The sequence below is a fragment of the Tetrao urogallus genome, assembly GCF_951394365.1.
Source record: "Tetrao urogallus genome assembly, chromosome: 1".
Lineage (NCBI taxonomy): Eukaryota > Metazoa > Chordata > Aves > Galliformes > Phasianidae > Tetrao > Tetrao urogallus.
Window position 1 is genome coordinate 6,762,260 of NC_136813.1, and position 23,921 is coordinate 6,786,180.

General features: G+C 37.8%; 1 protein-coding gene across 5 annotated transcripts in view; it reads left to right on the forward strand.

Moving 5' to 3' along the window:
• Positions 1-23,921, forward strand: part of DLG2 (discs large MAGUK scaffold protein 2) — a gene marked incomplete at both ends in the record, with an annotated part of 740,481 nt that overhangs the window by 352,576 nt on the left and 363,984 nt on the right. For all 5 annotated transcript variants that reach the window (XM_079537732.1, XM_079537733.1, XM_079537734.1 and 2 more), the window contains one exon: positions 7,389-7,439. In XM_079537732.1, the coding sequence (XP_079393858.1) occupies positions 7,389-7,439 (51 nt within the window). The remainder of the gene's footprint in view (positions 1-7,388; positions 7,440-23,921) is intronic.

Sequence of the window (23,921 nt, forward strand, 5' to 3'; positions counted from 1 at the left end):
AAAGGGAAAACTGAAAGAGAGTCCTTTGCTTGGGCCACGTTTTGAAATTAAGGATAAGCAGGTGAAGCATATTAACACAGTAAATCAAGGATTAAGAGTTAAAAGGGAAGACTGTATTAAAATTATAGATGGAAAAGTTAAGGAGGAAAGCTAATCATAAATGATGCTTTCGTTGAAGAAAATATGTTCATGCATATACATGTATGCATCTGCCTGTGAAGGAACAAAAAGATTTGGATGTAGTAAGAAAGTAAAAACAAGTAAAAAATATAGAGATGGCAGTGGAGGCAGAATTTGCAAGCAAGAGAAGCTGCGCAAGTGTTAGGTGATGGTCATGTGCAGAACGTATAGAAAACATAATTTTGTTCTGAACAAAAGGTAAGATGAAATTAGGGTTTTGGGATAGATGAGTGGACAGTGAGGTGAGCTGAGAACTGGTGGACTGGCGGAGTGCAGAGGATCGTCGTTGGCGGTGCAGAGTCTGGCTGGAGACCTGTAACCAGTGGTGTCCCCAAGGGGTCTGTGCTGGGTCCGGTCTTGTTCAACATCATCATCAATGACCTTGATAAGGGGATAGTGGCCACCCTCAGCAAGTTTGCTGATGATACGAAGTTGGGAGGATTGGCTGACACGCCTGAAGGCTGTGCTGCCATTCAGCAAGACCTGGACAGGCTGGAGAGCTGGGCAGAAAAAAAACGGATGAGGTTTAACAAAAGCAAGTGTAGAGTCTTGCATCTGGGGAGGAATAATTCCATGCACCGGTACAGTTGGGGGATGACCTGATGGAGGGGAGCTCTGCAGAGAGGGACCTGGGTGTCCTGGTGGACAACAGGTTGGCCATGAGCCAGCAGTGTGCCCTTGTGGCCAAGAGGGCCAATGGCATTCTGGGGTGCATTAAAAAGAGCGTGGCCAGCAGGTCGAGGGAGGTGATCCTCCCCCTCTACTCTGCCCTGGTGAGGCCTCATCTGGAGTACTGCGTCCAGTTCTGGGCTCCCCAGTACAAAAAAGACAGGGATCTCTTGGAAAGAGTCCAGCGGAGGGCCACAAAGATGGTGAAGGGCCTGGAGCATCTCCCCTATGAGGAAAGGCCGAGTGAACTGGGTCTGTTCAGCCTTGAGAAAAGAAGACTGAGAGGGGACCTGATCCAGGTCTATAAGTATCTAAGGTGTGGGGGGCAGAATGGCGAGGATGGACTCTTTTCAGTGGTGAATGGAGACAGGACAAGGGGAAACGGCCAGAAACTGCAGCATAGGAAGTTCCGCACAAACATGCGCAAGAGCTTCTTTACAGTGAGGTGACGGAGCACTGGAACAGGCTGCCCAGGGAGGTGGTGGAGTCTCCTTCTCTGGAGATGTTCAAGACCTGCCTGGATGCCTACCTGTGCGACCTGGTGTAGGGAATCTGCTTTGGCAGGGGGGTTGGACTCGATGATCTCTGGAGGTCCCTTCCAACCCCTACAATTCTGTGATTCTGTGATTCTGTGAATCAAATAGAGAAAAATGATAATGGTTGATCAATGAATGGCTGTTTTCTGCAAGAGAGTTAAAACAAGAAAACCAAGGGTAACAGTGAGGAAGGAAGAAGGACTAGGAAAGAATGAGTATGATACACAAACAGTAAAGAAGAAAGTAAAATAAAAATTAAGACCTGAACAAGGGTGTGAGACACTGAAGAGGAAAAGAATAAGCAAAAAAAAAAATCAGCTTTAGAGCAAGATTTGTGACTGTGATGTGAATCTTTACTATTGTTGACTAAAAGCTGGATTTTTCTTCTTGGAGCTCTGCTCTAAGAGTGCTATCTTCCCTAAAGGCTGAGGGTGGTGTCTTCCCTAAAAGTTGAATGAGTGGTGGCCACGTGCTCTGTAGATATGCCTACAAACCTGTGGAAGAAGCCATATATTTATTGCACATATACTGTATGATCTTTTCCTGATTAAATTATTACAAAACCATGAAGTCTTTCATTCATGATTCTTCACGCCAGAATAGTTGTGTGATGATAAAAAAGTTTTATGTTTTGTTACATTTCTGTTCAATGAGCTTAACATATTGCCCTATTTCCTGGAAGAAATAAGGCGGAAAAGAAGGAAGTGGGCTTATTATGCACTGTGATTAAAAATAGATGTAGGCTATCTTTTATAAAAAGCACATAAAATGCACTCACTCAGATAAATGAAAGTGGCATGAAAAGAATTCTGGCAGTCTTTTTAGGACAGATCAAAAAGATGAAATAATCATATTTGAAATCATGGAACAGAGGATACTCTTTCCAGTATGTTTATATGAAGTGAGAAAGAAAATTAAATGCACTTGGAGAACAATATCAAAAGAACAGCAGGTTTCTTGAGAACAGTGAAGGAGCTTTGTCAACTACTGAAGAAATAACTTACATCTGGAGATGACCAAGAACTAAATAAAGATTACTCTTTCATCTTGCTGATATAAAAGAAATAATGCAGGGCTGTTTAAATCTTGTACGTGTTAAAATACCAAAATAGCCTGGGTGTTTCCTAAATGTAAAACATAGAATCTTAATTGTGCCACGAAGTGGAACTTTTTAAAGGACAGATGTGTCCTAGGATACTTGCAAATCAGATATTGGCAATGTGCATTCTGTATGGAGGGTTGGCTGATGAAACTGTTCAAGCAAAAGAATCAAAATTATATGGTGAGTGAAAATCAGTAGCAGAGTAGTTATCTTCCTATGAATATGATAATAAAAGTGGAAGCAGCAGTCTTTTTTTCCTGAAGACAGCTAAAAAACAATGTCCAACGTAATATAATTAAAATGGGTTTTGTTTGTAATACTAGTCTACAGATATTGTAATTTTTATTTAATGCAATCTCTTCTTGAAAAGATCTGGCTTATGTAATGAATGACTTTTGCCTGGATAACACCACCTGATGACCACCAGACCCCTCACCAGAACTCCATATTAATTCAGTGCATGCACCCAGTGCTGCAGTAAAGTACTGTCGGCTTTCTAACCTGTCATTAGGATTGATGAATTTTATTCTTGCATTTCAGTGACACTGTCATCAAGTAATTGCAGAGACATAAATAAAGAATCAGGAAAAAATAATACATGCAACAGTCTTAAAAACAAAAGAGTATGTGAAAATGATAAACAGTATAGATTCTCATGGATTTGGGAATTTGTTTTAAAGTTACAGAGTTGATTTTCATAAGGGACCCCTTCCTCTGCTTGACATTCTTAAACTTCATTACATGAGATGAACTTCCTGGAAAGTCAGAGTAAAATTACTTAAGAACAAACAAATCCAGGTTGGCAAGAAACTTAGTTTGGTGTTCTGTATGCAGGGCTTTATTTCACTTTTTCTGAAAAAATTGTTTGTTGGGAGCATCTTTTTTACCTGTTCATTATTTCTCATCATAAACTGTCATCTGTATATCTTAGGAAGATATATAATTTGCTGTGGTCTCTAGAATTGATTAGAGTTTCACCAGGAAAAGTCTTTTGCATGCTGGTAGCTGGATAGTTACTACACATTACATCTCTTAAATAAATGTTCATACCAAAAGCTGGGAAGAATCCTCAAACGTAACAGTGCAGCTGTAAATGTAAAGCAACTGTTGCCTTGCTTTTGCAAGCAGTTATTTTGAACATTGGAATTGACTTAGTAATGGTCACTTGTTCTAAAGTGGCTGAAAACTCATCACACTCAAGATCCTGAATGTATTTAAGGACAGGAGGCTGATAATACTTCTCTCATTAGAAGCATGTGTTGGTGATGCTGTTGCTGAAAAATAGGACATTAAAAGCCCTCAAAAGTTACCTAAAGGTTTCATTCATGTTGTCTATTTTGTCTGGGCCAACAGCATCTTTTGGGTGTTCCTGCATGAGATATTTTGACTCCAGATTCTGTGCCTTTCAGAAGTGTGATTGATTGCATCCTCCCATGCATTCAACTTGTGCTCTCCTTATCAGTTTCTGCCAGTCCTCTGAGACAAGTTGTTGCCCTCCTTTGAGCATCTTACTGTCACAGGTGCTGTTGAGCACTGATTTTCTGTAGAGAGATCCCCAGCTTGCCAAATCAGAGAGGGAAGTCGGGAGGGAAGTCATGTTCCAAGATGACATCCTGACTTTTTTGACTTATGGGGGAAGGTGCAGGATATCAAGCTCTATATATGCTTCCAATTACATGTGCAGATAAACCTCTAACAGTAACTGGAAAATCTCCTAAACCAGACTTCAGGTCTTACACGAATGTAATAATTGTAGAAGAAATATTGTATCTGTTATGTAGGACTTTTTATCAATCTAGAGTTAGGAGAATTTCAAGGAAAATTTATGTAAGGCAAGAGCTCACCAAACTTCATGCTTCAGTTTTAGACTCTGCACTCAGTGAAAAGAAACTTCAGGGTCACAGTTCAAATAACCTATCTGAGACATGTAATGTAGGATGAAATGACTTAAGAGCTAGAAGTATCTGTTCCTCTCCAATGAGTATAAAGAGAGCCAGATGACTACTTCATATTTCAGCATTATAGATAGCAAAATTCAGTCAAGATCAAGGATATCTATTGTCAACCTTGACGTTCTGAAAGAAGGGGAAATAATAATTACAAAGCAGCTTGCAAATACTTGTGGTTTCTTTGGCTGTAGAGGAAAAGAAGAGATGACCACAAACAATCAGAGAATTGTTAAGGTTAGAAACGACCTCTAAGATCACCTAGTCCAACTGTCCACCTACTACCAACATTTCCCACTAAACCATGTCCCTTGGTGCAACATCTAAATGTTTCTTGAACACCCCCAGGAACAGGTTTCCACTAGTTGAAAGAAATGGAAATTGATGGTCTAGGCAGCATTTTCAGGAGCCTTTTCAGGCCAGAGCTGTCAAGTTTTAATAGACAAAAGGAGAGGGTATGCCTGTATGCTGCTAAATAAGAGTACCAACAAGCCAGTTTCAGCAATGGAGCCATGATTCTCCTGCATAACTGTTGTCTTGCTCCTGGGCTATCTGTTTCCAACAGGCTCCAGACAGAAACAGCCTTAAGCACTGAGGCTTGGCTGAAAACTCACTCTAATTTAGCAGTGTGGGTGCAGCCAGAGAGTCTAAATATGAAATAAAGTGATACTACTAACAAATGGCATTGCATGTATGATCATTTCACCTGCATTGTGTGCTTGCAGTGTCTTATTTGAACTTTTATGAAATAACTGTGTTGGTCTTCCGAGCAACCAGCAAGTAAGGACAGTGAACTACATATAAGCTTCAATAACAAAAGGAGTTGGATCAAGATCAGTCTTTTAATCCATATCATTCCTGCTGCTATGGAACATGGTAAAAGATCTCTGCTGTGATTCATGGAGATTTGAGCTGAACCTTTTTAAAATTGGGACTTTGGATGATAAAAGGAAATCCTTATATGATCGTAATCGAGATATTGTTTGTGTGCAAATGCCTGTTGAGTATTCAGCTTGTGTTTTCTCCTTTCATCTTTACACAGAGGTTGCTCACTTCTCATGTCCCTCTTTTTCCCATTTTGCTGCACTAATGAGTTTTTAATGCAAAGGAAGAATGATTATAAGCAGTGAAGCAAAGACAGCTTTATAGAATAAGACTGAGGAATTGAAGACATAGATCAGAGCTATCCACCAGCCTAAGATAAAAGAGAAGTTCGTGAAAACAGAGACATGTAGATAGCTTTGATTTCATTATCATCAGACAAGAAAGGACAAAAATTGGGATAGCTGTTCATACCTAGTTAGTTTCCTATATCAATAAAAGACTCTATGAAGAAAGCAGTAAATTTATCACATAAATCAGGAAAATATCCTGTAGGAAAATGTTGGCTCATCTCTGTTTTTTATGTAACGTGATTAGCAGATTGTAATCATTTAAAAAATACAAATGTTTTCTACTTTATTCATTGATGCCAAGTTTGTGTTTCATCACTAAGCATGGATTTTTTGTTTGGGCCTTTCTCCTTGTTTCTTTTTGAACACAAATTCTGAGGATTGTATTTCTATTACTGATTCCATAGTTATCAATTCTTGAACTACAGATAAATTAAATAGTTTTGCTGGTTTTTATAGGAAGCTTTTGTTTGGAAGCTACATGTACATAGTTGTAATACTCACAGCAAAAATACCTGATTACATTTGAAAAGTTATGACTAGATGAAGAATGAATTGTATTTAGTATTTTTTGTTGATTGCCTCTAGAAAGTTGATATAAAATTATTAGCAGTTAGGAGTGGGGAGGAGTGCTGAATATTCTTGTTCTGAAAAATAACAAAATTGTTCCTTCAAGGGACAATCCTAAAATTTCATCTAATTTTTGTTCCTATTTTTTTTTTTCCCACTAAGCAAAAATTAAGTAAAACAATAGAGCAGAACTATTTTCCAGGAAATATCCTATCATCATTAAAGCTATAAAACAGTATGATTAGTGAACAGTATCTTGTACTTTTCAGCTCATGAGTATTTTCTTGCAAAATCAAAAAATAGCTGTAGCTAACTTTGAAATTCCTTTGAGATCTTAAGCACAGAAGTCCTTCCAGTACCATGCACTTTACTTATAATGTAGCCAACTTTGTAGCTTTCTCAAATGCAGCATTCTGCCCATTTAAGAGATTAGGAAACTAGGAAAGGCATGTTAAGTGTGTTGCCTAGAGGGACAGGAAAAATCCGTGTCAGATGGGAACAAGATTTCAGAGTACTGCTTAGATCAGTGTCATGTCTTCAGCTGATAGATTTCTTGTCCATCACAATCCATTTTGGTGCTCCAAGTTTTGGAGTTTAATTTATTTTGACACTGAAACACAGCATAAGAATTGCATTAACATTCTTTGTCTTTTTGCTCTTCAACTGTCTGGTGCAAAGGTACTCTGTCATGTTCTTGCCCTGGGTTAATATAGTAAACAAGATGTATTTCAGCATGTGTATCAGTTAGTGATTTTTACATAAGTGCTATGAATTTCCTCTCTGATTTTGTATTGCAAAGTAAATTGGAGATCAGAGGGCAATGAATAATTAATCTTTCTTCAATTTGTGAGAAAAATTTTAAGAAGTCTTCTGTTTTTTGCATAGAACTATTACCTCAGAAAATATTTAATCATTTGCACAAAGTCCACAAATATACTGTATCAGATATTTCTCATATTATGTAAATGCCTTAGTTATCCACTATCATAGTGTTTTACATAGTAACTTGTACTGTTTTCAAGTTTTTAGGCTTGATTACACTGCCATTCAAAGCAGAGGGGAGCCAAGTAGTATATAATTTAGATACTTTAACCTCTATGTTCAAAAGTATGCTTCAGTATACTGATTGTGCTGGAATATCTGTACAGTATCCCTCCCAAATTAACTAACTTCTTTGTGTATTTAAGCAATTTTCTGATTTTATTTTCTTTAGGTCAACGGAACAGAAATTGAATATGAGTTTGAAGAGATTACATTGGAAAGGGTAAGCGTAACTTATTCTTCTCTTACAAGAAAAAAGTAATCTATAATAAAAATAACAGTTGTTAATTAAATCAAGTGTTTAAGAATACAATCATTTACATTTTGAATAAAGATGTTCAAGTCTAAAGTATGAAAATGTGAATGATACAACAGGATAAGCCTCTCATGTTTTTAAGATATTTCAGGTGTAGCTACTTGCAGAGCAGTATCCTGAATGCTCTTCTGGATTCTCAGTTAGGTTTTAGATCATTGGGAAGAGACTATGTGGTGTGGAAACTCCCTTTTAGTTTGTGACCTGGAATTGTAGAAGCCTCTCTCTTTTAATCTCCTCAATTTCCTTTCATGCTAATAGAAGACACGACGTCTTACTTTCTAAGATAAAAATTGCAAAAGTGTTTTTAAAGTTACAATTGCTACATAAAATCTGTAGACCATGTCTGCACATAAAGAATATCTTTATGCAAGCCTGAATTGTGTGAGGTATAAACAGAGCACACAGCAAAGGCTTTGTTCATAGCGTTTTTTAAATGTAGCACAAAATAAATACATTTAAATGTTTCATTGCATCATATCTTCCTAGATTTGGTGTTTTTTCCTTGTCTTTTGTTACATGACTGTTTCCTTTACACTATGAACTTTCTTTGTCACAAAACCAGGACCAGATGGGCAGCATATTGTGTGAGCAAGACAGTCTAAGCTTTGTCATGTATCATAGTACTTACAGGGATTGCTAATGGATGCAAAACTGTCATTGCCGAATGCCTTCGATATTCTACCAACATGCTGGTAATAGGAAGATTTATAATCTTGAAGCAAACACAGGATTCCTTCTGTGTAAAATGTTTGAATACAAGGTCAGTTATCAAGATGTGACTGCTGCCATATGAGCAAATGCCTCTAAGGTAGCAAACTACCATTAAATTAGACACTTGGATTATGCAAATCATTGCACTTTTTCTGCATGTTATATTTTTAATTGTCCAAGATAATGAATTTCATAACTATTCGATTTATAGGGATTGAGGATTATATTCTCATTGATTTGCTCACTCAGGCAAATTACAAAAGAGCAATATATCTCTTTGCTACAGCCATCCTCAGATAACGTATAAGGTTATGGGCACTTTTTATCTACTGTCTCTGAAGTCATTCATGCATCACTAGTTATTCATTGGGCTAGAGTTTCCAAAGGTCACTGAGCAGAACACATGCCTCCTGGGTGATACTTTGAAAACTGCTTTATTTTTAATAAATATGTTAGTTATCACTGTAAATACTGACAAACCAATGTGATTTGCCCCTGCCGTACCTTTCTTATGCAGGTAATTTGTTATTCATCGTATGATCTCATATATCAGTTAAATACTGATAAACAATAGAAAAGAAAACTGCAGATTTTAATGGAGGACATTTCAGTTGTTTTCTGGACACAGCTGAATCTGTGCTTTCTTATTATTCCTGCTCGAAATGTTCTGTTACATGTATCAGTGTTTTGTCTCAAAGGCAGGGTACTGTGTCTGCTGCTTTTTGTATGAGGTATAAAACACAAGTGATTGCCTTTAAGTAGCTGTCATTTATGTTAGACGAACAGCGCTTTCAAAAGAAAGGCATTCTCCATGTTGATTACCCATTTTCTTCCAGAAAAATTCTTTTATAAATTAGAGGAAAATCACCTCTCTGTATTTAATAGCAAAGCTGCAAAATGTATTAAAGTTGCTGCTGTTGAGAAATAAAAATGTAGTTTGCCTGTAATAAAAAAGTTGGTAATAAACCTTCTGTTTTAGTCCAGTTATCTGAGTTAAAGAACTCTGCATCCCAAAAGTCATCAGACACTTTCTTCACTTTTATCCACATTTTGAAATAATCAACATAATTGAAAGGATTTTGCAATGTTAAAGATAAATTGATTTATGATGTGTTGTGACTTTTGTAAGGCAGGCCAGTGATATCCACATATCATAGGAATCTGTGGGATGTATTCCTGAAAAGAGTTAGTGGCTTAGATGTGATTCTCTCTCCAGGATGGCTCCATCTCTTGGAGTAACATAGAACAATTGTGTTCATGTTGGCAGAATGTGTCCCATATGGAGCTGGGGAGGAGCAGACGGGTCTGAGAAATACTCAAAAATTACTTAGGGGCCAGGGAAGAAGTCATTGCAACCTTGCCGGGCATCATCAAGCTGCCTGAGATCCAGCTGGGTTACCAAGGGATTACTTCATGAAAGCAGTGTGTCTTTGTAGAAAGCTTGTTTTATTTTTGCTCTCTTTGATATCTTGTTGTTCAGTTGTTTCTATTTAAAATGTTGTGTCCTAGTTTATAGTTTAAAAGACTTGGGGTTTTGAGCTTGAAAGGCTTTATTGAGAGCTCAAAAAGAGGATGAAGCTGGGGCAGATTGAACCTACAGTTGTGGTCAGTGCTGTCCCAGGAGTTGCAGAAGCTGTAACTGTAACTGTACCTCTGCCAGCCCATCACTGGTGTGCTTTTATCCTTTTACTCTTCTGCTGTATCAACCAGCCGTCAGGTATTCTCACTGATCCCTGAACCCATGAGGGTCATTTTAAAATATGAGTTCATTTAGAGCTCTCACAGAGGTCTACTTAGGTAAAACAAATACACAGTTAAAAGAATTCTAACAAATTTTCTTTAAGAAAAAAAAAAAAAAAAAAAGATTTTATTTCCTTCAGTTACTTCAGAGAATGTGTGAGTTTCTCTGCCAACTTGCGGGCATAAAATGCAGATCCAGGTGTAGATGAAGACTTGGTAGTTTGTAGTGGGTTACAATGCCCAAGTGCACATTTAGAAAAGATACCTTGCAATAAGACATTACTTTGTACTGAATATTAAAGACACTGTAAAAAGGAAATTCTACATAAAATGACTTGTATTCATGTGGTGATGTTAGTTTTCGTTATTTTGGGGCTTGAAAAATGTATCCAGGTCAATCAAGAGACTGATTTGCACTTGTAAATAAATCAGTGTCAGGATAAGGGATAACTGAATAGAATCTGTGACAAGCCAGCTAACTTCTCTGAGCAAGAGGACAGTTTTAATTGATTGACTCCTGGATAGAGCTCTGTGCTCTGAGGCACAGGCTGAAAAGAGGGTTTTCTTAGAAGTTAATAGAATATCAGCCAATATCGATAGCTAGCTCAAAGAAGAGTGAAGAAGTGATTCTTCCACTGTATTTGGCAGTGATGTGGCCTCACCTTGAATACTGAATGCAGTTCTTGGCTCCACATCATAAAAGCACCCAGTACTTAAGAGAATCCATTGGGGGTCAATAAAACTGGTAAAAGAGCAGGAGTGGGAGGGTGAGAGGAGAGGTTGAGAACACCTGGGACACTTGAGTCTGGAGATGAGGAAGCTAAGAGATCATAAGAGATCACCTCAGTGCTCCCTACAATTTCCTGAGGAGGGAAAACAGGGGGAGATGCTGGCCTCTGCTCTGATGACAAAGCACAAGGGAATGGCACAGAGCTGTACAAGCCGAGGTTCACATTGAGCATTAGGAAACATTTAGGGTTGTCAGACACTGGAGGCTTTCTAGTGAGGTGGTTGATGCCCCAAGCCTATCAGCATTCAAGAGGCATTTGGATAATGCCGTTAATAATGCATTTTAACTTTTGGTTAACCCTGAACAAGTCAGGCAGTTGGACTAGATATAATTGTAGATCGCTTCCATCTGAACCATTCCATTCCATTCTACTCTAGTAAGAGTAAGAAAGACAGTAGGTTGCTTGTAGATTTATGTGGGTTTCATGTCAAGATCAATGTCTGAGTTCAGATCTCAATACTTTTTGATCATCTATCTTTAGATGCTAAAGGAAAAAGTAAGCATTTGTGATTACTAAAGCTATTTTCACATAATTATTTGATGTTTCAGCCTTTATTTTTATTCTTTATCTACATACAAATAAGAATATATAAGCTGTTGTGGGGTAGACTGTTTTGAAAATCTGTTTCAGACCTAGTTTTTTTATTTGATTGGCCCCTTCTTACCCTAACACAAAATTCATACTGTGCTATTAACTGTGCTGTTTTCATCAGTCATTTCCTTTGTAAAAATATAACTGGCAAAGCATAAAGAGGTACCTTTCACTTAATGCTAAAGGGAAGTGAGAACTGGATTGTCTTAAATGATGCAAGGATTTAATTTGACGCAATGTCTTATTTTTATATCTCTTTGTCTTGTTTTGACTGAGATCACTATTTATATGTTTAGGAAATCAAGTTTTCACTATTACTCAGTAGTGTATCTGCTTTCTTCTTCTTTTTAAGTTTTTAGATATTGATTGTACATGCAGCATCATGTTTTGACCTCTCAAGAAGGAGATTATAAGACAATGTAGTACCAGGAAAGGCCTCCTTTATTTAGTTCAAAAACAACAGAGTGGAAGGAAGTGTCAAGAAATGGTCCCTAGGAAAAGATGTTTGCGAAGTTTAAAAGTGTATATCAAATAAGCATTTGATTTGAGATCTTAGAGAGCATGAATCAATATTCAACCCTCAGCAGCCTCAGTGGAATGGTCTGACAACTTCCAACAGGAGAAAGTAAATCTTTCAAAATGTGTGTCCCTCAGGTGCCTGCAGAGCTCTTTCAAAAAGCATTGCTCTCTTAATCCTTATTTCTGCAGAACTGTAGATGTTTTCTTAACATGTTCAGAGCTTTCTGACTGAGTGCCCTAATTACATTTTTTTCTTTGCTAACACCTTCTTCTTTCCTTGCTCAGAATAAATGTTAGTTATTTTTTGCAGCACTGAGAATAAAATAAATTGTAATTCAAAAGTAATTTTTTTCTTATTGTCCAGTTTATATCAGAGTTATAGTAGAGCAGTGATCTAAGAGTATTTAATGCAATCAAATTATCTCTCAGAAATTTTTGCTATGAAGCTGTATCAGCAAACACAGAAATAGTTTCCTCCTCTCTAAAACAAAATGTTCCATAAAATGAAAAAAAAAAAAAAAATTTCAGAAAGATGCTTGAAAATAAATGTTTAGTGCACATGCTGTGTGGGAAATTCTCTTATGTTTTCTAATTCCAATTACATCTTAGGTCTGAGAAACAAAAGATTATGAACAGGCTGCCCATAGAGGTGGTGGAGTCAGCATTCCTGCAGGAATTCAGGAACTGTGGAGATGTGGCTCTGAGGGACATGGTTAGTGGGCATGGTGGGGATGGACTGACAGTTGAACAAATTGGTTGTAGAGGTCTTTACCAACTTTAATGATTCTACAGTTACATGATTGATTGTTGTGCCAGTGGCTGTTGTTCACCCTCAGACACCTGTCAGCATTGGAAAGCACAAGCTCCCTGGCTGTAGGATGCAATGGTTTAAGCAAGGTCTGTGTTCTCTTTTTGTCTCTTGCACCATATTAGATTTCATTTGACCTGAGGTTGTACAGGAGCAAGCTGATGAAAGGAGCTAAAGGAACTTGGTGTACAGTACCACCAGTGTGACACAGAAGTACCAGGTCAACATTTTCCAAGGCAGCTGCAGAATTTGGTTGCTTTAGTTCAATGACCTAAATTAAAATTCCTTGGAACAGCCTAATTCTTTTGTAACATTACTCAGTGACAGTGTGTTACTTTCTGACAGCTCAAAGCAGCCCTAATTTGGCACTTAAAATAAAACTAATCACTGGAAAACTTTGTTCTTTGTTCTTATTCTACCAGGAAGTAATTATGCCAAAATTATTCCTGGGCTGTAGCAGTGGATGTCATATATAAAGGGACCTGAGGCACAAGGGGTCTGCATAGGAAAGCAGAAAAGAAGGGACAGAGAAGGCTGTGAATTTTGAGGAACAGCAATTGCTGCCTGCTGGTGTTAGCAGTCATTCTGCACAGTCAGTATCTGGAAACTAAATAACCCCACCTTGTTAGAATCTTAGAATCAAATCAAAGAATCATTTGGGTTGGAAGAGACCCAACACTCTTACTCGAAAAAACCTTTTTCCTTATATCCAATCTAATTATTCATTCATTTATTTTGAAACTATTTTCCCCTTTCTTGTCTTAGTGATGACTATTGGGTAGAGAAGTGAAATAGCAGCCTTTAGTTTTATATTCCTCTTAGCTGAACAACATTTGTGTACAGTTAGTGCTGTTAACATATGATTACATTGCTACAGGTTGGGAGTGTGATGAAATGGAATAGGTGAACTGTCCCAGTTTTCCCAGAGGCATTGACAGGGCTAGGAGAAATAACCTATCCTCTTCAGATATGGATGATCTGAATTGCTTCAGATATGCACTGCCAGAAGAATTTGAGTTGTCCAAAGGAAGTTATTAAAAAAAAAAAAAAAAAAAAAGTGGCTTTCCATTCATCCTCTGTTTACAGGGAAGATTTGCCCTATATTTCTTCACTGCTACATCTGTGTTAAGAGTGCACCCTCTCCCAGCTGGAGAGTGGGAGCACTTCTCATCCCCAGTATTCAACAGAAAAAATAACTTATGAGACCTAAAAGGGAAGATGAAGGAGGGGAGAAGGCTGTAAGAGAGTTGGGAAAGTATTTCAACTGCTACGGTTTATGGCCATGCTGTGATTAGGAAAAAAGGCTGAAATGATGCTATGCATTTACCTCCCTTCAGGTGCCTAAAAATTACTTCATATTTTCATCTTTCTTCCTTAGAATCTTGCTTTTAAATCTAAATGTCTGAAAAATATTGCATGGATGCTAGCTATGTTAAATGAAATTAGCATATTCCTTTGGATTTATCACTGTGTTGAAGCGCCATGCCATTTAAACTCCTCTGAGGGCATTATCTCAGTGAAGGATATCCCCTCCCATGCATGTGTAATAGCTTTATATTTCAGATAGAAAGAGTATGGAGTTTGGAATTACATTTGATGGTCTGTGCATTCCAAGGCAAAAAAAAAAAAAAAATTGCATTACTATGAATTAGGCTTTTATGAATTCATATATTTATTCTTTAAGATCCATCTATTCACTGGTTTTAGTAATTGGTATAGTGGTCTGTGGGGATTTTTTTAGGTGAGAGGCTCACTATGTGGTTCAGTAGGTTTCCAAGTCCAGTTTAAACCTGGGAGGGATATTTATAGTTTGAATTAAGGTAGGAACATTTATGATAGTTTTCCAGCTGTGCAAAATGTTTCAAATTACTGAATATTTTGTTATGAAAGCATTATTGTGGTATTTTGGCATTTTCAGTACCATTTGGAGCTTTGTGCTCAAACAGAAAAATAAAATTTGAGATTGTTTGAAGATTTTTTTCTTATGTAATGTGTCACTCAACCTATTGAGCCTTTCTTTCTATGGGAGTATAGGACATTTCTTTCCTCGATATATGGAATCATAAGCTAAAAAAAGTTAAACTCCCTCATTTAAAGATTATGGGGAATTTGTTCAGAGAGAGCGTGTCAGTAGAAAGTATGCATAGTAGAGAGCCACTGACACAGCAGCAGAAAGTATAGTCAAAAAGAGAGAAGTATTTAAAAAGCCGTGGAAAACAAAAAATGCCAGGTATTGGTAATAATGTATATTCCATATTAAGAAAGAGGAGAAGTTGGTAAGGTAAGCAGCATTTATTCAAAAGTTCGGAAGCCACCTGTGTGAGTACAGGGAAAAAAATTATTCATGCTTATCTCTACTTGAAAGTTATCCCTTTAACTTTATCAAGATCACAGAGACCTTGAGTTATCTATTATGTGAAAAGTGATTTCATGCAAGTCAGAGCTGCCTTGAGGCAGCGGTCTGCTGCTGTTTCTGTTAAATTATTATTATATTGACATTTTATTTTTCAGGTACTATTATTCTTTTATTACCTTTCTCTCACTTCCTAACTTGCTTGCTTTCACCAGAATGCCACACATAATCCAGCTGGGTATTTTTAATCATTATTTACAGCTTTACATGAAAACTCCATTTACTTTCTTGTAGCTCTCAAGGATGTGGTCTTTCAGCTTATTTACTGCATTATCTTTAGCAAATCAAGACCAAGGTTGGCTTTATTTTACTCCTGTTTAGTGTTTGGATGATGTGCATCTACCCCAGTCTGCTCTGGCAGTCTAAGGAGAGCAGAAGTCATCCCAGAAGCATTGTGTCCCAGCTAGAGGTAGAAGGTTACTATAAGCAGAGCGAAACTCCTTCTGCAGGTACAGACAGCACAGAGGATCATTTTTTATTGTTTTTACAGGAGCTAGTTGACAGAATTAGTTCAATTTTACAGAGTTAATCTTACAGAATATTTCCAATTCTGAAAGGAATAGTTAAGTGTGCGTTAGATAAAGCTGGTCTAATGAAGAAGGAGAAACTGGGCAATCAGTCTGGTTGGTGCTGTCCGTCCCAGTCCCCTTGGCTGATGCAGGAAAGTAGACCTTTCTCCCATGGTTAGCATTGCAGATTTCAGTAGGCAACGATTTTGTCTAGAAATAATTTTTCAGTAATAAATCCCTTCTTGGTTTTAGAGTTTAACTCAGATTTAGGGGTGTTCTGGAAGCTTTGACAACACCCCAATTTTCAGAAAGTGCAAACAAACAAGTATTTTACTCTGCACAGTTCTGCTTTTCTTAATTGGCTTTAAAATTCTGTTAGAAAACAGTCTATGTGTGTCACCCAAGCATACCCAAAGTGTTCTATTCTGTGGTACTTCAACATGGAGCAGCATCAAGTGAGGAGCAGCTGGAGGTGAGGGAAAGACTCTGCCCCAAAGGGCAGTGTGCTTGGAGCAATCTGCCCAGGGCAGTGGGCACGGCCCCAAGCTGCCTAAGTTCAAAAAACATCAGGGCAATGCTCCCAGACATTGGATTTGGTTTTGGTTGGTCCTGTGTGGAGCCAAGATATTTAATCTCAGTGATCCTTGTGAGTCCCTCCCAACTCAGGGTATCCTGTGATTCTAAATCAGTCAGCTGCAGTCACTAATGAGCAGAGCTGAAGATGGGAGTGTATGCAATGTAGTTGAAAATAAGCTGACCATTTCTGAATAAAACCTGCTGGAACACTGACTTGAGAGCATGTGTACACTATGAGGGAGTGACGTGTCTGAGATGGTGACTGCTGAAAATGTAGGTAGGAACCTTTTAGGAAACACTGGAAAAGTATTGCAGGAATAAATTTGACAAACTGAAGGCCTTCAAAACAGTGTTTCAACTCGGTTATCACTTACTTTTGCAATTGGCATCAGCAAGTAATATGTAGATTTAAATAAATGAGAAAGAGGAACTTCAATTTACTGCTAGAAAATGAATCATTCTGGAGATGATAGTAATCATCTTGCAGCAAAGATGATCATTTTCAAGGCAGGACTTTTTAAAAGCCGTCTTTGATGTGCTGGATTTGTCTCTTTAGAAAAAGAAACATTTTTCATTGCAGAAAATTGCCTTTCGTTTTTGTTATTAATTTAGAATCAATTGTAATACATAAATTAGGGCCGGTCAACCTTGAGGAATCACTATTACACTTTGTTAGGGTATGGCATTGCAAAGACAGAGAGAGAAAAAAAAAGAGTGGAAAAAAGGGAGGAAATAATTCATTGATTCACCCAGACTGAATTCCTATGATTGCTATGCATCATACCATAGTAATACCATATCACAATAAGTATGTCTAATTTCCTATTTGTATGCAGCATTCCCATAACTTTCTATTCTTACGCAGTTATATTTGAAGCAGCAAGGAGATCATTTCACTTCATCTTATAACAGTCATCCAGCTCTTTTCTTTAACTCTTGTGTAGAGAAGTAAAGCTCTTTGTCAACAAGATGATCATAATTTGATCTGGTATACTTTTTGCAAAATAATTTTGCGGGAGCAACAACCCACTGTATAGCATTTGGAAGCTCTTAGAAAGATGTGCTATAAACATTTCCTCTTAAATTCTGTCCCTATTTAAGATTGCAACTAAAAGTCAAATGACGAAGGTAACTTCAAGTATGCTAAAGTAGTTGAAAAGAAATTGTATGCTGCTCATGCATGTTTTAGATTGCAAGATGCCACTCTACCCTAAGAATTTGACCTAGCCTGGTGAGTTTCAAGCATGGCTTGAAAGTCACCTTATGCAGCTTAATGTGATAGATGAATTCTGACTGAAATTGATGAATAATTTATTCTTAGGAGTGGTTTTTAATTTTGCAGAGTTTAACTGTTTGCACTCAGAGCACAGTGTACACTTCTCACACTTCATCTGCAAGCAGAAGTGTGGCTCCATTAGCATACACAGACTGTAAAAGTTTAGTTTGTAGCTTGCCATTAATGGGAATTGAACTATATGGGGGGAAAAAATGTGCTAAAATGGAACTCGACACTCTCATTTTTACCAATGGGAAACAATGCTTCAAAATGCAAACATTTATCTTAACTGTGATAATGAAGATAATGTATCAAATGTTTTTATTGCATCTCGTGGTGAGGAAAAGAAACACAGAAAAGCAGATCAGCTTCAAAACCATCAAGAAAACAAACATCTACTATGATGCAGTCTAATAACCTGTTTATTGACATATGCTTTGAAGAGTGTACAGTGAGAAGTACCAAATTACATTGATATTAATGATCTCAGTGCAAAATTTACAGAAGTTAAAGAGAAATGTGAAATAAGATTGGAATTCTACCCCTTCAAAATGTCAGTTGAATGTTTTAAAATGCTGAAATGTATGCACTATCTACATCAATATTCAGTGCTCATTTAGAAATGAGAAATGTTATATAAGATAGCTTATACAAAATATTGGCAAATGCAGTTCTGAAGTAAATTTAAATACTTGACAATTAGATACCTTTATTGTATTTCCAAGGCAGAAATAGAGCTGCATTGCTCTGTGAGGTATTTGTATGTGTTTTGTGAGTAAGCATGTAAGAAAAGAATATCAAAACACTGAACACTGAAAATGTATTTTGATTTTTAAATAAATAGAAATGTTTTATCTATGGAACTAACATTTTAAAAACCATGCTTGGAGATGTCATATTAAGGTCTCTCATAGGAAATCTAGAGATCTGTTGTAATTCAAGCAGTGTGAAAAGTGCATTTATGAGAGAAAGTTTAGATATGGCATATGACATTCCTAGGTGTATTCATTATAATGTGGCTGAGGGAGAAATGAGTTGAGTCATAAGGATGTGTGTGCATGTATAGACCTACAGTGGAAAGGAATTTTAACAGCTTAAAGCTATAAATTTTGAAGTAACAAAAGCCATTAAAAATCAATGTCTTCCCTGATTTTTCACCCCCAGCAATGTCATTACTCATCTCTCCCAGCAGCAGATAAATATCTGTCAAAAAGGGCTGAGGAAAACCACGATCTTCCTGAAACTTCATTGCTAGTTTAAATGGGTGGAAAGAAATCAGATAAATCGAAATGTAGCGAGGACTTAGAGTCTAATGCAATTCTATACGAATAAAGCTCAAAACTATCTTTAATTATGAGATGGAGCGAGGGCCTTGATTTTTTAATCTGATTTCTAGAGGAGCTGGTTGATCAGTGTCTACATCTGTCATGCTGAGTTTTCAGAATGCCTTTGAGTGCTGAAGAAATTTCAGAGAATTGAAAGAGAGCTAATGCTGTGGCAGTCCTTAAAAAGGGCAAATGGGACGATGTGAGTCATCCTGCTGTCTGTGTAGGTCAGAGAGAAAAGAGTGTCAGGCTGCGTTAGGTGAAACACGAGTGTTCTTAAAAAGGCCAATTCTAAAGTCATACATCAAGAAAGGGAGCACAGCCTGTGTATGAAATCAACCGTCACTGGTTGGATTCATTGCAATGAATCTGCAGAATGTCCTGGGCCTCCTTGGTCTGTCAGAAGTTGAACACAAATTTTCAGACCACTGTTGTAGAAGGGAAATTTAGATTAGATGTTTGGGGGACATTTTTCATTGAGAGGGTGGTGAAGAACTGACACTGCTGCTCAGAGAAGCTGTGGATGCCCCATCCCTTGAGGCACTCAAGGCCACACTGGATGGGCTCCTGGGCATCCTGATCTTCTGTCCAGTTTAGAGATTGGCAATCGTACCCAAAGCAGGGGATTGGAACTAGGTGCTCCTTGAGTTCCTTCTCAACCCAAGCCATTCTGTGACTCTGCGATTCTGTGATTCTATACTTGAGGACTATGGAATAACTTCTGGGATGTGGAGTAGAACAGAGTCTGGGACCCAGTGTTTAAAATGTTTGGAATATCCTAATCAACTTTTATTACTTGAAAACAATACTGGTATATGAAGTGAGATTAAGATAGACCTTGAGGATGATTGAGAGTATGGAAAATATCCTCGTAGTGATAGACAAAGGAGGCCTCCTAAATTTATCTTCCTAGGGGGATAAGGTAAGCTATGGCTTGCTGACAAAATGCACTTACATGGGAAATATCCTGTGGGATAGTGTTCTTCATTTTACCTGGAAGGAGAGAACAAACGCTGATGTTTTTATGTTGAATTCAGACAAGTTGACACTGGGCATAAAAATGTTAATATTAATTAGAAATGAAAAATGAGTATGACTGGATGAAAATTTTAGGAAACGCAAAAGGGTGGAAGGAAAATAAAGGAGATTAACTAAAAAAAAAAAAAAAAAAAAAAAGTTTCAAATTGTCAAAAATAATAAAGGGCAAAAGTAGATATTTTTGGAAGCATAAGAGGGATAGCCGGATCTTGGTGGTAAGGTCATGTTCAACCACATTAGTTTATATATGTGATACATAGCTGAGTATGTACGTAGCATATTGTGGAGAGATCAACAAGACAGACTGAATGCTCAGAAACAATATAGTATACTTCAACTGCCAGACTTCCTTTAATTTATGAAATGCAGGAGGAGATAGGCACGTGTTCAGGTTGTATAATAAGGGGGGAAAAGGCAAGACCCACAATGGCTTTTGTCCCCTTTATGGGGTCACTGCATAAAGAAGAGAAATTGTGGTGCTTCTCTCCAGAGACAATTTAAGTAGGTCCTACAGCCTATATTAGGTAGGAGCTCAAGGTAAAAGATCTGGTTGTGTTCTTTCTTTTAGATTAACTTTGAGGCATTGATTACCTACTTGGACGTAATTAAAAAGGTGACATTTTTCAAAACTCTATTTGTAAATGAAATATTTTCTTCACCTTGTTCTGAGGATAAGGGTACTTCAGGTCACTACATTATAACAACTGTTGTTAAATGTTATCATTTTAATGGTGATCGGGGCCAGCAGAGTTCAATCCCACAAAGTCTTCGTGTTTACCAGATGGTAGATCAGAGTGTCTTCATTGGAAATCACTCTTCCATAAATGGAGAATGAATTCAATATGGCCAAAGTGATGTTTTGAAACCTACAGGATAAATAGTCTTAAGCTTGTTCTTTTTTGCCTATAATACAGTGGAGGAGGAAGGATATAAAAAACCTTGACAAGAGAAAAAAGTAATGTATTTGTGAAAAATACATGCTTATTGAAGACAGTTGCCAAGAAATACACACTTCAAATAAACATCATTTTAAAATAAGAATAAATGCTAGACAAAAGCAGCCTACCTGAAGTGGAAATAAAAGCAGTAACAGCTGTTATGGGACACAAATGTATGCTTTGGAAATTGTCAGATTTTCATTCCTGCTCTATTATTCTGCTACACTTAACAAGCATTTTGCTTGTACTGTAGTTTCTTAGGTAAATCTACTCTCTCGATACCATGGATAACTAGCAAATGTGATTTATAGATACAGGAGCTCCTTAGGAAGAGTGATTTGTGCAAACCCTTTTTTATGGTTCACTGGAAAACAGAATGTTTGTATGAAAAATGCACAAGTCAAAGTGAGTAATGAAGCACAGCACAGCAACCAAGCTGAATCCTGGAGGCCAACTGCTCTAAAGGGAGTACAAGCACATTAACTATTTCTCAACAGAAACTTATGCAACAGTACACTGACAGGATTCTAGTACGATGCTAAATAGAGTCAATATATTCCAGTGTACCCTGTAGATTCAGTGTTAGCCTGAGGTTCTTTGCAAAGCTATACATTCAATGTGTGCTATGTCCAAAGAAGCATAAAAAGCCATAGTGGCCAGGTAGGTGTACAATGGAAAAGACATGAGAAGCTGATAGAAGCTTGGAGATGGTGCAAAAAAAGAGGCTCAGAGGAGACCTCATTGCACCCTACAACTTCCTGAAGGGAGGTTGTGATGAGGAGGGGTTTGGCCTCTTCTCCGAGGCAACAAACAGGACCCGAGGAAATGGCCACAAGTTGTACCAGAGGAGATTTAGGTTAGACATAAGGAAGAACGTTTTCTCTCACAAAGTGGTCAGGCACTGGAATGGCTGCCCAGGGAGGTGGTGGAGTCGCCATCCCTGGCAGTGTTCAAGAGGTGTCTGGATGAAGAGCTACAAGATATGGTTTAGTGCTTGTCGTGGCAATGGTAACTGGAGGATGGCTAGACTAGATGATCTTGTAGGTCCTTTCCAACCTTGTGATTCTGTGATTCTATGGTTCTGTGAAAAAAAGCCCCACATTCATTGGGTTATTTGCAGGTGAATTTTAGACTAATATTAGACTGCAGCTTAGGAAAAAGGTGTTCTTCAAAAACTGTAGGACAAATCAATATTTTTAATTCTTAATTTGCAATTGCAACCACAGTTGTAAACGTTGGTAAAATTTCTGTCAAAATTTCAATTGTAGGGACAATGTGTAAACAGAAATACCTTGGAAAAAGCCATCAAAAAGCAAAAGCAACACATTTCTATATTATTCCTTGTCCTGGGGAGCGGAGATATGGTTTTGTGGTGGTGGTGGTGTTTTTATACTTGTTTTGAGTGTGTTGTTTTGTTTTTGTTTTTTTTTTTTTCCAGCCTCTTATTGATGTCCTAGATTACAGAGGCCTTTAAAATATGGTGATAATTGCTTTTTTTCCCTCTTTCCATCAGCTGCAAACAAACAAATGACGCCCCTCCATACTCACATGCCATTTCTTTTTAAAAGTTACAGTGTAGGAATTGTTAAATATATATCATTTTAAGAATACATAGATAGCAAAGTTATGCATCCTTGAAAGCACCTGGCAAATGATTCTCAGGACTGGTGTGTGCTGTTTTCTCAATTTGGAAAAAAGAACTCTGAAGCATCTGTTTAATCTGCATTTGCTTGTTTCTAAGTAACTGTCAGAGCCATAAACAGCTGTTACTTCTTTGAATGCAGCACAGTGGTAAAGGTCATAGCTGCATACAAAAGTCTGGAAGTTCTACCTTAGAGAATGTTATTTTAGGTGGGCAGAGCATTTAACATGTGCCCCAGCAAAGGGGTGTTTTGTCCAGATTATACAATAACGTTTCCACCTTGTCCATATTCATGAGTAAGGGAGCTGCCACCTTTTTTAAAGGTGATGATGGTGACTCAAATTCATAAAAACATGTAAAAGGCTAAAATAGCCACATAGATGAAGAGGGGCTGTAAGAAAGGAGACAGACTCTTTAGCAGGGTCTCTTGTGATAAGGCAAGGGGAAAGAGTTTCAAATTAAAACAGGGGAGATGTAGATTAGATAGAAGGAAGGAATTTTTTACAGTAAGGATGGTGAGGCACTGGCACAGGTTTCACAGAGAGGTGGTGGATGCCCTATCCCTGGAGATGCGCAAGGTCAGGCTGGATGGGGCTCTGAGCTCCTGATGGACCTGTAGGTGTCCCTGTTCATTGCAGGGGAGTTGGGCTAGATGGCATTTAAGGGGACCTTCCAACTCAAACAATTTTATGATTTTGTGATGCTTCCAACTCTGAAAACAGTAAGCTGCAATTATTTGTACCAGAGAGTCCATACGTGTTTCGGAATATCACTGATGCCCTAATTTCACTTTTGTGCTTTCCTGGAAGTGCTGCTTCTCATAGATTACCACTTGTCTTCCACCTGTTGCCATAGGAGATTCATAAGCTTGCTATCTCTGGGTTTGAATCACTTAAGAAGCTTGATTTCCCTGAGGCAATCTGAACCTTCTCATTTAATAAGGAGGAAACTAAAAAAATACAGTAGCTGTCTTTCTGTTCATATCCCACCATTCAGATAGAGGCAAAGTGGTTAAGATTTTAACCTGGGTAGCTAGGAATAAAATTTCCATTTACTAAGACAACAGTTTTTTCCCCAGGTAGTTTTCGTTTCTTACAACAGAGAAATTCTTGAGCCTTCCTTTCAAAGCAGTAAGAGGAAAGAAAAGCTGCAGACGAGTCAAGAATTCATAGTTATCAGGGCCAGGAAGGCAGTGGAATAGAGAGAAGTTGTTTCTGTAGCCTGAGGATGTGAATCATTCTCAGGGAGGCTGGGCACTGTTTTAAGATACTACTAGCACATTTTTTAATTTAAAAAAAAATCCAACCTAAAGTTTAGAGACTACATTTTATGGACAAGAACAGACCTGGGACTGTCTGGTCCTCAGCAGGAGAAAAGAGGAGTCTGAGGCAACCTCATTGCTCCCCACGACTTCCTGAGGAAGTGCAGATCAGCATACTAGACTCTGCATCATGATGCTGGAACAGCACAAAGCAGCACAAGGTGAGGCTCAGAGTGATATTGAGAGAAATT